The sequence below is a fragment of the Brassica napus genome, chromosome A2 (assembly GCF_020379485.1).
Source record: "Brassica napus cultivar Da-Ae chromosome A2, Da-Ae, whole genome shotgun sequence".
NCBI classification, from domain to species: domain Eukaryota; kingdom Viridiplantae; phylum Streptophyta; class Magnoliopsida; order Brassicales; family Brassicaceae; genus Brassica; species Brassica napus.
The window spans coordinates 9,493,611-9,508,845 of record NC_063435.1 but is presented as its reverse complement, the minus strand read 5'-3'; the positions used below and the strand labels follow the sequence as shown (position 1 = coordinate 9,508,845).

Genomic DNA, 15,235 nt, shown 5'->3' with positions numbered 1-15,235 from the left:
AGCTAAGTTTAATGAATAGGTCCAACAACCTTTTATAAGTAGATGTTTTGGGACTCCTTCCCTTTTAATAGTATAGATACAAATTAGTATGTTTATATATTAATAACTATATCTTCTCAAAATAAAATATCTTATGTCAAATAAATTTATTTTTGTTTCAGTAAAGATATATCTCTAAAATTTTTATATGCCAAATAAATTTCATTTTTATATTAATTTTTGGGAAAATATTTAATAGAAATTTATTTATTGTATTCTTATAATTCAATATATTAATCATCAAATTGTTTCACATGTATTTGAAAATAACTTTATATATTTTAATAAAATATTATAGCTTATATTTTATGTGAAATTAAATAATAATATATATAAATATATAACATTTAAAGTTTGTATGTCACATCATAAATAAATATTTTTAATTTTATTAATAAAAATTGGTTAGAAAATAACTCAGCTAGAGAATAATCCGGTTAGATAATGATTCGGCTAGAGAATAATTCGATTAGATAATAATCTAACAAAAAAACAGTTTGTAGTTAATTAATTAATAGCTATTAATTCACTGAACCAAGTTATAGTTACTAGGATGAATGAAAAATTATTTTTAAAAAGTATTTCAGTTTTAATAGAATAGATGTTAAAATTAAAAATGATACCAATACATTTGAAAGCAGTATATATATGAGATTAATTATCACGTCTGGTACTCATTACGAGTTATTATATCAAATCCAAAACGGCCAAATTATAGCATAGTTTGTTGTTATCCAAAAATCATATTTTCAATCATAAAAGTTAAAAATTAAAAATAAATGATATATAATTAAATAGTAATCAATCATATATGTTTTTGTGTATATATATATTGATGTAAAATTTGTCATATACAAATATTTAGATGTTCAGTTTAAAATTTTTGGGAAGATAAACAATAATATATAATGATACTTTAAATTTATAATGTATGCAGTAATAATCATTTGTAAAACAATTATGTCCACAGACGAAACATCCAGTATTAACATATACTATATTGTTATTTAAAAGTAAAATAAAAACTGTTTTCTTAATATTTTGTTTTATGATCTTTGGATAAAATGTACATGTTCGCTTTTTTGTTTTCTTTAAAGTTTTATGCATATTGATGGTTAAATTTTTTTTTGAAAAGTAGAGACGAAGATGCACTTTTTTACTTTATTTCAAAGCATAGAATGTTTGATATGTGTTTATGTTATCATAATCTTATAGTTTATTACATTAATGTTTATATTATATGTAATACTAAATATCTGTAAAATAATTATGTTTGTATATACGGGTAAAACACCTACTTTAGTCATATTAACATATACTGTATTACTCTGGAACAGCATGGTTCAATGGTAAGGATTAACTCTTTCCTGGATCCAAATCGCGAGTTCGAACTCTACTGGATGGAATTATTTTATGATGTTTCTGGACACCACACGGATATGAAACCATGCTTTCGAACTCATTTGCATACTCAGATAGATAGTCTATCTGTGGACTGTACCTCTCATTTGGGATTAATCAGGATCTTTTCATAGGTCCGAAATACCCGAGATTAAACAAACAAAAACATATAATATATTATTATTTATATAATTTATGCATTTTATATTGATTAGTTATTAACTTATTATTAAGTAAAATATGTCAAATCAAAATAAATTATTTTAAACCAGTGGAAGCCAACCCGAACGAGAAATGACTAAATAGGATTTCGGTTTTTATAACAAATGATAAATGTGGTTCTGCCAAAGCCTTTACGCTTTATTAGTGCAGTTCTAACTTCTAAAAACATCTTGTTTTTTTTTTTTTTTGCTAAAAATCTAAAAACATCTTGTTCTAACAGCATTTTGCGTATTTCATTCCTATTTGTTAAAATTTATTGTAACATCTAGCAACTGAATAAAAAGCATGACATGATGACTTCGTACACATAGATTCTACAATTTTGCATACATATTCCATCCTTTCTATTCAGGTAATTTATTTATTTATCTTACACTATAGAAATTTAAATATTCACGAAGACAACACAGAAGTGGCACTTTTCTCAGATCTAGCTACGAGAAAAAGATCGAAAAACTAACCTGTAAATATTGTTATTTCCTTCTTGCTTTGGCTTTCTCTCAGGACCACCAAAGCTTTGATCATTGGTATATCTATAACTATACAGCCCGTATATTATGTAGAGTGTTTCATATAAAGCAGAGTAGGAAAGTTACTAAGATCTGATAAGAATGGAGCCTTCAAAACTACAGAGCAAAATAAAGAAACACAAAGGTTCGTTAAAGGCCAGAGCCTCATTCTCTGATCTAAAGGCCTTCAAAATATATGGAGCAGATGAGAGGAAATAAAGACAGACATAAAACTTGTAGACACCGACCGTTTCATCCGGTGTAGGAGTGTTTATCAAGGATGAAACTATGATTTGATCATTTCTGATTTTGTAATAAATAAAAGAGAGTAGATCGGTTTTGCAGCCCCAAACCTGTCTTTTTGAGCTAGGTCCAATCAGATTTTGGATCACTCATTGACTCATTGTTATTTTTCTTAAATATAATATATGGATCATGATACATAACTTACCTTATTACATGCGAATCCCTGATAGTGCAGCGGTTTGTTTAACAGGAGAATTATCCAGCAACTTGTATTCGACGCTCCAAACAAGCATTTTTATGTATTTTTGTGTTTATTTAATAAGGGATAAAAGAGTAATTAACTCTTCATCTTTTTCTCTCAGTTCATTTCGCCTTCAACTTTACCGCCACGATTTTTTCAACCTAATTATTTGTTTAATTAGGTGATTTGTCTCGCTTTTACTTAGTTTTCATGATATTAGCAACAAAACATGACAGATTTAAGATTCAAATGTCGATTTTGAAGTAAATTTCACTAAAAAAAATTTCTCCAATTTTATAGCTAAATAAGGTCAAAACGCCACGGTGCATCACCGTTGAGCGTTTATATGCCGCATAATTGGTAACTCGGGCGAGTTTTAGAACAAGGCATGCGATACGTGGAAGAATAGAGTAGTACTATTGCCATTTTTCACAAAACTTCTATATGATTTAGTTCGAGCGAGACTACTCGGTCCAAAGAAGTTTTATTGTCAGGTTTTAGAACATTTCCACAAATAGATTCATTACTATTTTTGGGACCAAAATTGTAGTGAGGTGAAGAAGTTTTATTGTCATGTTTTAGAACATTTCCACAAATAGATTCATTACTATTTTTGGGACCAAAATTGTAGTGAGGTGGTTTCATCTTCTTTTGTTGTCATGGGAGATTGGAACGCACCTTTATACGTGAGAGTGATGGATTCATTTAAAAGAAGAAAAATAATAATAGACTTGATTTCATTACGATTAGTCTGATATTTGTTTTTTTTTCCTAAAAGATCAAAAAAAAATTAGATTATTGGCATATTGAATGCTTGATAAAGTTAACAATAAGGTTTAGTTTCAATTGGTGGGCATTGTTAAAGTTTTTGGGAGAACACATTTTGGTTTTGTCTCCAATTTCTCTTTCATAATAATAGGCAATAAAGCAGTAACTGTTGTTTATTTATTTATTTCGTTCTACTGATATTAAGAATAGAAAATGGGATATGGATGTCGAGAAGTATATCTTTTGGCAAGGTGTAGCTTGCTTCTAGATCTTCATAGAGACATAGACTTTCACTGCAGCTCGTACGGAGCTTTACCAGTTTAGTGCCCCAAAACTCTCACCTCACAAACATATTTATATAAAATGTATAAAAACATATTTGTATAAATATCAATATGTATTTTAGTCTCTTATTACGCTTTTACATTAAGTTTCACTTTTATACTTGTCAATTTTCTTAATTATAGCTATTAGCTCTAGTATTTCGCTCAGATATTTATCCATCAAAGTTTTAGGCTTAATATACCGGTATTAGTAAACCTATTTTACTAAATCTCAATTTTAACACGAACTTTCTTTTGGTTTTCCATCAGTTGGATTTTTCGTAATTATATTATGATATACATTTATTTTCTGCTTTAAGCTTTTCGTTTATCAGCTAATTGTTTCAACCTCAAGATTATCTTTTTAATTAATCAGTTGAGATGTTGTGCTAGCTATTTTGTGTTTGAATCAGATATATTCATATATCAACATTCTGAATGCCGAAAAAGTTTACATAATCGAGAGAGAAACAAAGTGGTCAATAGAATCACTAAAGACTCATTATTTCTAAATCATATATATTGCCCTAGATTAGGTGAAATATGTACTAGAGGTTAATAAACTATGCCATTATAACGTTTGGGATGCTTGTTAAGTTGAATATGAGCCCAGAAAAGAAAATAAAAATGTTTTCACCAAGTGGCATATGTCACTTCGGCCTTGTAGTGGAATTAGAGGTTAGCCCTCCTTGATCTTGGGGGTTTAAATGTCGACCATATAGGCTCAGGTATAAGAACAAGTGAACCTTTTGAGAAGAGAACAAAATGGTATAGTTAGGTGAGTTTGGTGACATGACGCATGACTAATAATGAATTTAAAGTAGAACCGTCGCGTAAATGTTTATTGTTCTCAAGATTCAAGAATGAGTTTTTTGTCACATTTTTGTAATGTGATCTGATTGTCTAAGATGTGTCTCGCGTGCGGGTATTACATAACATTAAGGACTAATAATAAATTGGTAAAGTGAACCATACGGAGTTATATATATAAAAGCCCTTTATCAAAAAAAAAAAAAAACGATACGGAGCATGCATTGCTAATGATACATTATTTTTCTTTTAAACTCTATAATTAAAATCATTTCAGTGGCATTCTATATCTTTTTTTAACAGGGCAACTATATCTTACTCTATACATATAAAATTCAATAAGGTATTCAAATTTTAAGTCATCCTACTATATAAAAGGGACTAAATTCAAGGCTTTTGAGGCTATCCACCTCAGCCAAAATATTCTCATCCAAAAAGAATTAAAAATAAATATCATTTAGAAGATAATTAACTAATATAAAACTTTTGATATTTCTAAAAATTTTAAATTTGTAACTGCTAATTTATTAATAGAATCATATATCTATATTGAATTATGTTCTATTTTTAATCGTTACTTTAAGAGTAAATAAATTATTAATTTATAATATATATATAGTTTATAACTTTATATTGTAGTTATAAATAAAGAGAAAATAACCGGGAAAGGTGAAGAAGCTCATATAAAATTATGTAATTAAAATGGTAAAATGGTGAATATGATGAAGTGAATCTAAGAAAATTTGTTGTACAAATTATGGTGCTTTCTTCGTCCACTATAATGATTTAAAATAATATATATTCATATAAATAAGTCAATATTTGTTGTTTTTTTTTTTGTAAGATGTTAAGATTATCATTTTCTGAAAGGTTACACGGATCCAAAGAGATTAGTTTGTGGAGCTAACCAAACGAGGATTATAGTGTTTACTTTAGAAAAAGTAATAGGTTGAACGATAGATGGCGTGCGTGTTTTTTCACATGGAAATCTGCACATATATTAAAATTGTAAGATTTGAATCATAGAGAAAATATAGTGTATATGACTGAAGTTGATTCATTCCGAAACTAAAGATGGCTAAAATTCTTCTTTGTCAAAATGCATAGATGTGAATCTTATATGAATAGAGTTCTCAATTGCTTATAGCAGTGTAATAAATTCTGTGTGTAAAGGAAAAAAATGTTATATAAGTGAAAACAAAAATTATGATTTTTTTCTTGTGCCTATAGGCTCTTCGCAATTTGAAGAAGAAAGAACATATTGTGTGAAAATCTTTGGCTCGGTCAAATTTTATCGAGTTGTTTATAAAACTGTTGTTATATGATTCATGTAAATTTTCAGTGTTGATTTAAAAGCCCAAGAAAACCCATCTATACTGACTTTTTGATTTTTTTCTGTGATTTAAATTTAAAAAAGATAAAACTTTCGATAAGTTATGTAAACTCAGAACAAGTATTTAACTTTAGAAAGCATTTACATGTTTCAAACTTATAATATATACATATATAATGTTTAAAATTATGTATATAAAACCTGTATAAAATGTGCTTAAATATGTTTCTCTTCTTTAATGTGTTAATTGTACTATATATAACATTATTTTAAAATTTCAAAAAGTTTATGTCACATTCAAAAACTATCAATAAAAATATAATTCTCCATCTACAACCAGAAAAAAGAAAAACTATAAACATATAAATTTAAATTAAGAAAAACTAACATTGGAAAAACAAAAAATTAATGTAAAAGAAACAAACCGACAAATAATATTATAAATAAAATAAATTTATAAGACACAATCCGCGCGAAGCGCGGAAAAAATCTCTAGTTGTTATAATAAAAGCAAACATTCTTGCGAGTTTAAGTTTCAAAATGTATTCATTTGCAATGTATTGTTATATGTTTTTCCTAATCTTCTTTTTTGAATTTCCAGTTTTTTTTTTATTTAACCATTTGTAATGTGTGACTATAATTTCGTGCCATTTTACCATTTATATTTCTTATTTATTGTTTGTACTTGATATTTTAAAAATTTACTAGAGCTTTGACTCGCACATCGCGCATGTATTTCTTTCCACTTTATTATATATATTTTTTGTTGTTGCTAAATGGTATAATATATTTTTAAAAATTTTAATATATATTTCTATGTTATCATGATTGTTCATAAATATTTTTTTTTACATTGACTCATTGTATTTTTTATTTTTAACTATCAAATGAATCACTTACATTGATGTCATATACGCAAATCCCTAAATAGTAAAATGACTGGAGTTACATTTATATAATAATATTTTACTAGTGATATATATATAGGCTATATTATATTTTATTTACTATATTATATAAAAAATTGGGTTGTTTTTACTTTTCATTTACCAATGCTTAGGTTCCTATATATATATACACGTGATATGAAACCTTAGGCTATAGTAAATATTTAAACTAACTTTGTAAGGTAGATCACATATAATGAATTCAAAAAGTATACTTTCTATAGATTTATGATCACATTTTCGGAATAGAGAAGCCATATAACAACCTTTGCAAGGCAGATCACGATTATTAAATTCAAATAAAATATTTCATATAGATTTATTGTCATATATTTCGAATAGAGAAGATATATATTTTATTCCGGTTATATAGAAATACCAAGGATGTCAATCGATAAGGAAATAATTTAATCTCATATATTAATGGAAGATGATTTCATTTATAGAAAATAATTTATTACTCACTCTGTTCTTTAATATTACATATTTTAGAAAAAAATATTTGTTTTAAAAAGATCTATTTTTTACATTTTCAAGACATGTTTTATTAACTCATTGCAAATTTCAAAAAACTTAATTGCACTTACTAAATTTTTATTGGCTTAAAATTATGGAACAAAGATAAACACAAAAAATTATGCAAATTTAATGTGTTTTATTAAAATGTGTGAAAAAACTAGAATATGTAACATTAAGAAACAGAGGGTAGTTAGCTAGTTTATTATAAGTATTTTCTACCCTAATTAAGAGAAAATCGCTGGTTTTTAGCCACAATTGTTTGAGATTTGTAGTTAATAGGTAATATTCTATACGATTTTTGTGTTCTAATATGATTTTATTGTTATGTTAAAATTTGCTTTAGTTTGTATAGTTTATGTAGTTTTTTTTAATAAAAGTAAATTTAATAACGAATTACACTTCTATAAAAGTACAATTAGAACATATAGACGGGTCCTATGGGCTATGGCATAATCTCCAAGCTATTTATTTATGTTAATGCAGGTTAAACTTATATTAGTTCGCAGTAAGTTGGGACATTATCACTTAAAATATAACTTTTTTAAAAACTATATACTTGCCTAGATTTTCTTGAATTATTGTTGTTGCTATGTTTTTAGGTAATTATATATTTAGAAAAATGCATTAATATGAACGAAAAAGACAAATAACATTAATGATAAGTTTTTTAATTACGTCAGTGGCATAAGGTCGTAAATAAATTGTAAATCTAAAAGTGATTTTTTATTTGTATTTATATTTTAATAGATTAGATAGATACCACACACTTTTCCCCAATATAAGAAAAGATTTTGATGATCCTTTTTTTACTAGTGCAATCATAGTTCGAGCACTAAAGTGCAAGAAAAATATAAACAGTTAAAAGGCTGGTTTGGAAATGCACATTACCACCAGTTCCCCCAATCCACTCAAGAGCCTCTTTCGTGCATTGGAAGACCTTTAATCAAATTTACAATCTCGTCATGTTTTTTCTTCTTCACTATGACAGATTCACAATCCAAGTCAAATCAGAAAATTTAAGTAAATGTCTGAAATGAATTTACCTTTAAGACGTTCATAATCGAAATTACAACGGAAACCTTTGGAATCGATCACACCCTAAACTCTATTATGAATCTTTAATCTCATATATAGCCACCATGACAAATGTCTAACCAGACAGCCACCATAATGTATTGTATAGATCGTTTTAAAACCAGTGATTTAGTGTAGTAGATTTTAATACTAATTAATGATATATGCGCGACAAGAAAATTTTGCTAACGGATTGAATATATGAAATATTTAAAGTCAACCGTTTAATACAGAAACAAATTTATTATCGGAAAAATATTAAAGAAAGTCATATATGGAACGTGGTTTCATAAAAAGTCCACGACGCAATATCTTAATTTTCAAGAGCACATGTATAGTCAGGGGGTAATTAGTCTGTTTCCACGTCGACTATAATTAAACCTATAAATACAATATGAATGATTGCAATCCTCTCCTGGAAATACAATACCATCGATTACACAACTTTGTAATCAAAGATTTCATTGTTCCAAAGATTTTTCATAATTGCTAAGTTGTAATCATGCCTCTTTTTCATTCCTTGAATTCTAAGAAACCTCGATGCATTAGTTTTATTTTCTTTACGCGGTTTAATTCTCCAGTCATGGTTTTACTTTTGTATATCAATAATTGATCAATGTAGATTATGTTTATCTACGTACTAGTTTCCTGAATATTCATTCTCATGATAATAATTTTAAGTTTATAATTGACTTTATATGTTTTGTTGTTTATTTTCAAATACTTTTTTCCAAAATTGTTTGCACAAATCATTCACATTGTCGTGTTTAAATTAGACTGGTGACACAAAAACAACAAATCACAAGATTCTACAATTAATTACATGTACTTATAAAACTTGAACATATAAACACAAGCACACATTACCTTTAAAACTATCGACATTGTTAAAAATAAAATATTATTCGATTTTATACAAAAACCATAATTATAGTGATATTTTCTAATAATTCATAAATTTTAGTTTATATTACTAGAAGCCAATTTATTAAAATATAAAAATATATTTTTAGTACTTTAGTTTTTAAATAGTTTCTAAACAATAACTATACATTGCGGCTTCTAGGAAAATAACATTCAGAGTTTATAAGCTATTACCAAAACTAATCTATTTTCTCTATCTATTCGGTTTTATTGGATTGAAGTAAAAGACAGCAAACAAAAATCCGTTCATAGGATTATCAAACTTTCTTCTACAAGAAGAGAATTAAACACGGACTACCTCCAAAGCGAAAAGGATCGATCACTTGATTATGCCCCACTTTTATGAAAATAGAGCACACACATGACAAAGTATTCTGCGTTGAAAAGACAAAATCCCACTCCGTTAGACATCTCTTAAACTTTACACTTTGTCAACTATATAATATACATGAATATATATATTATATAGATGAGCTCTTACCATATTGTCTTCCAAACCGTCCAGCAAAACTTTCTTTTGTTTTGTTTTCAGATACATACACAAACATTAAAACTTATCTTTGGCATTTTCTTATTGATTAATATTTCTTTTGGCAGGTTATAAAAACGAAAAGAAAAAAAGCCTTCTTATGCCAAAATTTCCTCCATCATCTTCTACTTCCTCTCATCTTCCATGGCGTTGAAATTCTCTCAGATTATCTTTATTGTTATTTGGCTCTCTCTCTTCTTCTTCCTCCTCCTCCACCACTTGTACTTCTTCAACGTCCACCGTCTCTACTCTCTAAATGTGGTGGAGCCGTCGGTTTCGAAGCACCACGATCACCGTCTCTACACCATTAGTAGATTAGTCCGCAGAAAAGCTCTCTCCCACACATTTGACTTCACACCTTTCCAGCACCGGAAAAACAACCACCATCATCCTCGTTCCGGGGAGGCACACGGCGGCGATGAGATCGATCCTCGTTACGGAGTGGAGAAACGCCGTGTTCCCTCCGGACCTAATCCGTTGCACCATTAATTGATGAATGACGATGACACGTGCTTGGTTCGAGTGGTAACATATAAGCCAAAGATACACCTTTACCTACCTTTTTTTGTCCGAAAGGGGAAACTTAAAGATTAGAGTATTTCATTTTCTTAGATACGAATACGTTTTACGAGTTGGGTTTGATACGTTTTTCTTCTTTAAATCATAGTAAACAAAGGGTATTTTAGTTTAGCTTCTTTTTTTCTTTTTTGTTTTTTGATAAATCCTATGGCGGCTGATTCGGTACGCCTCGGGAGGAACGCACTTAGTGCTACAGAGTGGACTGTCAGACCCGAGTTTGATCTACCTTGTAAACAATTTGGACCGAAATCCAAGCTCCGACTGACCAAATGATGATAATTTAGTTTTCAGAAGGAATCGAACATATGAATAATGTAGATATACATCAAGCCCCAAGAAATTGCTACTATACTACAACCAATTGGTTTTTAGTTTTTGTTTTGATGATTATATATGTAAATATATTTAGTTACTCAAGAAATTGTCATCTTGATTATTGTGATTTGTTTTGTTACTTTAGAATATCTCCAAGCTCACTTCATTTTTGCTTTAAAATGAAATTTTGAATAAAAAAGGTTTTGATTTTACTTTATTTTTTTGTTTTATAATGAAGAAAAAAATGGAATTATTTAATTAAGTAATGAATTTATTTTTAATTCATTATTCTATTTTCATTTTAAAGTGAAGAAGGTTTAAGAAGGGTTGAAATAAAATGCATCCCATTATAGAATTATTATTGAAAATATGTTATAAACTGAAGATGCTAGCTCTTTATTATGTTAACTGTCATGTATAATGATTACTACTTAAAATTAAAATAAACAAAATGGTCGTATCACTAATGATGAATTTTCAAATAATTTAACTTTGGGGTAGCCAACCAGTAGCTGCGACGGCACGTCAAAAATTCACAACTCAAAAGAAATTCTAGATGCGTTATTATACCGCATATAAAATAATTAATCTCATATGTATTAATTCTGAAACATTACAATATGTTTTTATAGCCACGTGTTATCACTAAGATGATTTTTAGAATTCTTGAAAAATGAGCTAGTCCACATAAATATATATTATATTTTTTATTAAACTAATTATCAAATTGATTAATAGTGTACCAAATTTTTCGTTTATTTCATTAAATAAAAAATACGAAATTATCTAATATGATTAACATATATATGAAAGTTAATGATTATGAATAATACATATTCAATTTTGTATCCTCTCTCTTTTTTGTTTATTTTTATATTATTAAAAAAATTAAACAATCACATTAAGCATATAATAAAAAATAGTTTTTTTCTTCTATGTTATATTTTTGAATTTTTTAAAATGACTATAAATTACTAAAAATGGTAAAAGTCTCATATTGAAAATTTTGTGATTAATGGTTTAATTTGTTTTTGCTCAAGCACGATACAAATAATGATAAATAGTATGGATATAAATCAAATTAAATACTATATATAAATATTTTAATTTCAAAATTTTCAGTAAAAATATTGAGATCTTAATATTTAATTTTGAAATTTGTATTAAAAAATCTTTCATTGAAAGTTTTGTGATTAACGGTTTAAAATTTTGTTGCAGCAAATATACAAATGTTAATAAAATCATATGAATAGAAAATGTCAATAATAAATATGTATATTAAAATATATTTTATATATCTATGTAAATATCACTAAAGTTTAATTACATACCAAATAAAGTAAATAAAATGATTGTTTTAATTTATTTACCAAAACATGATTGTAAATTAACAAAAGATATTGGTTTTGATTTATGTTCTTACTCTTATGTATATAATTTTATGTATATATATTATTTTTAAAATAGGTAGTTTTTAAAATTTTATTTGATTTTGACATTTTCAGAAATACAATTCTTCAAATCGATGTGATTTTTAAATATTGGAAGCAATGTATATATATATATATTATTTCATTCAGATTAAATAATTTAGTCATTATTTTTATTATTATAAAGTATTTAATAAAATACCATGACAAGATTCCAATCACCTCCTTTTGAGTTTGTTCGAAGAATGAGAGATTTGTTCATTCGTCTAATATTTGTTTCTCCCTAATACCCTATATAGCTATTATAATTGTAAAAAGAGAGATTTGAACTATTTATTATAAGTTTTCTGGTTTATCATTTAATAAATATATAGTTTACATATACTAGAATGGTAAAGTATTATCTATATTTTTATCGATATACTCTTAAGTAACTAAACTTCAAAAGCGTAGGATAATTATAAAATAAGTAATTTGTTTTGTTATGATTTTTAGACCGAACTAGTGAATTTATACTAGACAGACATTTATATTTCGAGTATGCACTTATATTCTATAACAGCTTGATATATTAGATTTGAACGCCGGTGATTTTCTTTAAAAATTTGTTGCTTATCTGGAGCGGAACAAATTTTTACAGATTTCCATCGAGAGAAAAAGCACAATTCTATAAAGGCAAAAAATGAAATCACTTGTGGAGAGACAAGTAAACAAAACGAGAGCAGAAAACCTAATCCCCTTTCATCATTTTACAATCGATGTTGCCTATCTGGTTTTGGTAATTAGTGTCAGCCACAAAACTTGATTTCCTTTTGTGCATATGAAGTCTTTAAAAGAAATGAGTTGTAATATGTTAACTGTTCAACAACGATAATACATTTAAGAGACAAACATTTGTATTCGCCATTTTACAATCGATAAAGATTGTAGTATTGCAAAATGTTAAAAGTTTAAAACCATTTAATGAACAAACATTAATATAAAAAATTCACCCCGCGCATGCGTGCATGCTATCATCTAGTGGTATAATATTAACTAAAACTTAATGGTATAATTAAAACATGGGAAATTACCATAAATACCACATTCATAGTACCACTTTTCATGTTTACACTAACCACTTTTACCTTCAGTTTTAATGAAAGATAAAATACAATTATACCCCTAGGGTTAACTAATCTAGACTTAGGGTTTAGAGTTGAGGGGTGGGGTAGAGTTTTGGAATGTGAATTTATGATTCTAATAAATATATAAATACTTAAAAACTATATTAAAAATTAAAAAAAATAGTTTCAAAAATAATTTTTGTTTTTCAAAAAGAAATTTGAAAAAAAATAAAAAAAATTCAAAAAAAAATTAGAAAAAAAATTATAAAAAGTTCGAAATTATAAAATATTTTTTTATTATTTTTTATTTTTTTATTTTTTTTTAATTTTTTATTTAAATAATAATTTATTATATATATAAATAACAAGGGCATAAGAGTCTTTTGCCACTTAATGAAGAGTGTATTTTTGAAAATATCTCATTAGTAGTGGTAAAATGAAAAGTGGTACCATGAAAGTGGTAAACATGTAATTTCCCCTTAAAACATATGTTAAGCAAGTACTAATCTTTGTTTCACACGATCGGAAACTGTCGACAACAAGTTTTTTTCTGTTATAATTTTCGTTGTTTTATCTGGCAAAACTGTTTATAATAAGGTTGACAATCTATTTGGCTAAAAGAAATATCGTATATTATCAAATGCGGATCAAACTACGATTGTATGCTAAATTTATCTGAAAAAAAAATTCAAAACTTATTTTTTCTCGAAATAAAACTTCACAAATTATTTGCAAAATAAAGATAAACCGAGTAAACCTAATCTAAAACGAACAAAACCATAATACAACTAAGAGGATTTGTACTCCCTACCCACCATATATCTCTTATTTGCACTCCATACACTATATCCCTCCAATTTTTTCCCCCCATCATTACCATTTTCTTCCTATTCCATGGTATCTCACCTTTTTTGGTATATTCAGCAAATTAGCTCTACAACTAAACCCATATCAAAAACTAACCCAACCACCTGTCTTCTTCTTCAAACCCTTTATTTTCCAGATTTTTACCGACAATTTTCTTTTCATGATCGTTTACAAAAGCATCACAAGATAAAACTAAACAAACTTAGATTCTTCTCCCTTTTGAAAGATTATGATACAACACAAAGAGAGATTAAGGAATACATTAGTTTAAAATTTTATGGAACGAAAATTTTAACGAAAAAGTGAAACCAGAAAAGATTTACATGGGGAAAAAAGAAGAAGTGTGGGGTCATTATTGTAGGGTATGGTTAAAACAATTTAGACTGGTTTGGTTTAATTGTAATGAAGTTTAATTTTAGTTTAATATTATATTTAAATAGTTAATGGTTAACAGATATATAATAAACCAAATCTATTCTGATTTATGTGTTTTGAAATTTAGAAGCATGAGTATGTGTGTTTCGAAGTTGTGAAATTTTAATTTGGAGCGAAATAAATTTCAAACTTTTTAGGGCATTTTGCATAATTGCACTCTCTGTGTACGCATTTATGCAAAATTAGCTATGTACCAAAAATCACTATTATACACTTCACATGCTCCAAATTTGCCTTGCTCTAATCCAGCTCTGATCCAACACGTGATCCACAACAGTGCTTTTAAGGCAGATTGTTAATTTTATCATTTCTTTTGGTTTTTAAGTCAATTGACTCAACTTTTTAAAGAGAAATTTAGCATGGGATTTTAATTTGGATTGCATCTGATGCTATACGATATTTTTATGAGGAAATAGATTGTCGATCCTTTTATAATACATGCCGGTTTATTATGAGAATCAACAGTTTCTTATTTCTTAAAAACAATATACATGTAGTAAACGGTTTCATTAAATGATAAAATATGCATATAAGAGTAAAATGAGTTTGTTAATAAGCTATCTGAAGAAACTTACCCGGACGTCTGAAGAAAAAAATATGTATTTGTTAAGCTATCTC

General features: G+C 27.2%; 1 protein-coding gene across 1 annotated transcript; it reads left to right on the top strand.

Annotated features, from left to right (window-relative positions):
• Nucleotides 1-9,966: 9,966 nt before the first annotated feature.
• On the top strand, nt 9,967-11,050 carry LOC106420371 (CLAVATA3/ESR (CLE)-related protein 12-like; the record flags this gene model as incomplete). Its single annotated transcript, XM_013861217.3, has 1 exon — nt 9,967-11,050. A coding segment is annotated over one exon (408 nt), but the record flags the coding sequence as incomplete, so codon positions are not given.
• Between the last annotated feature and the right edge of the window lie 4,185 nt (nt 11,051-15,235).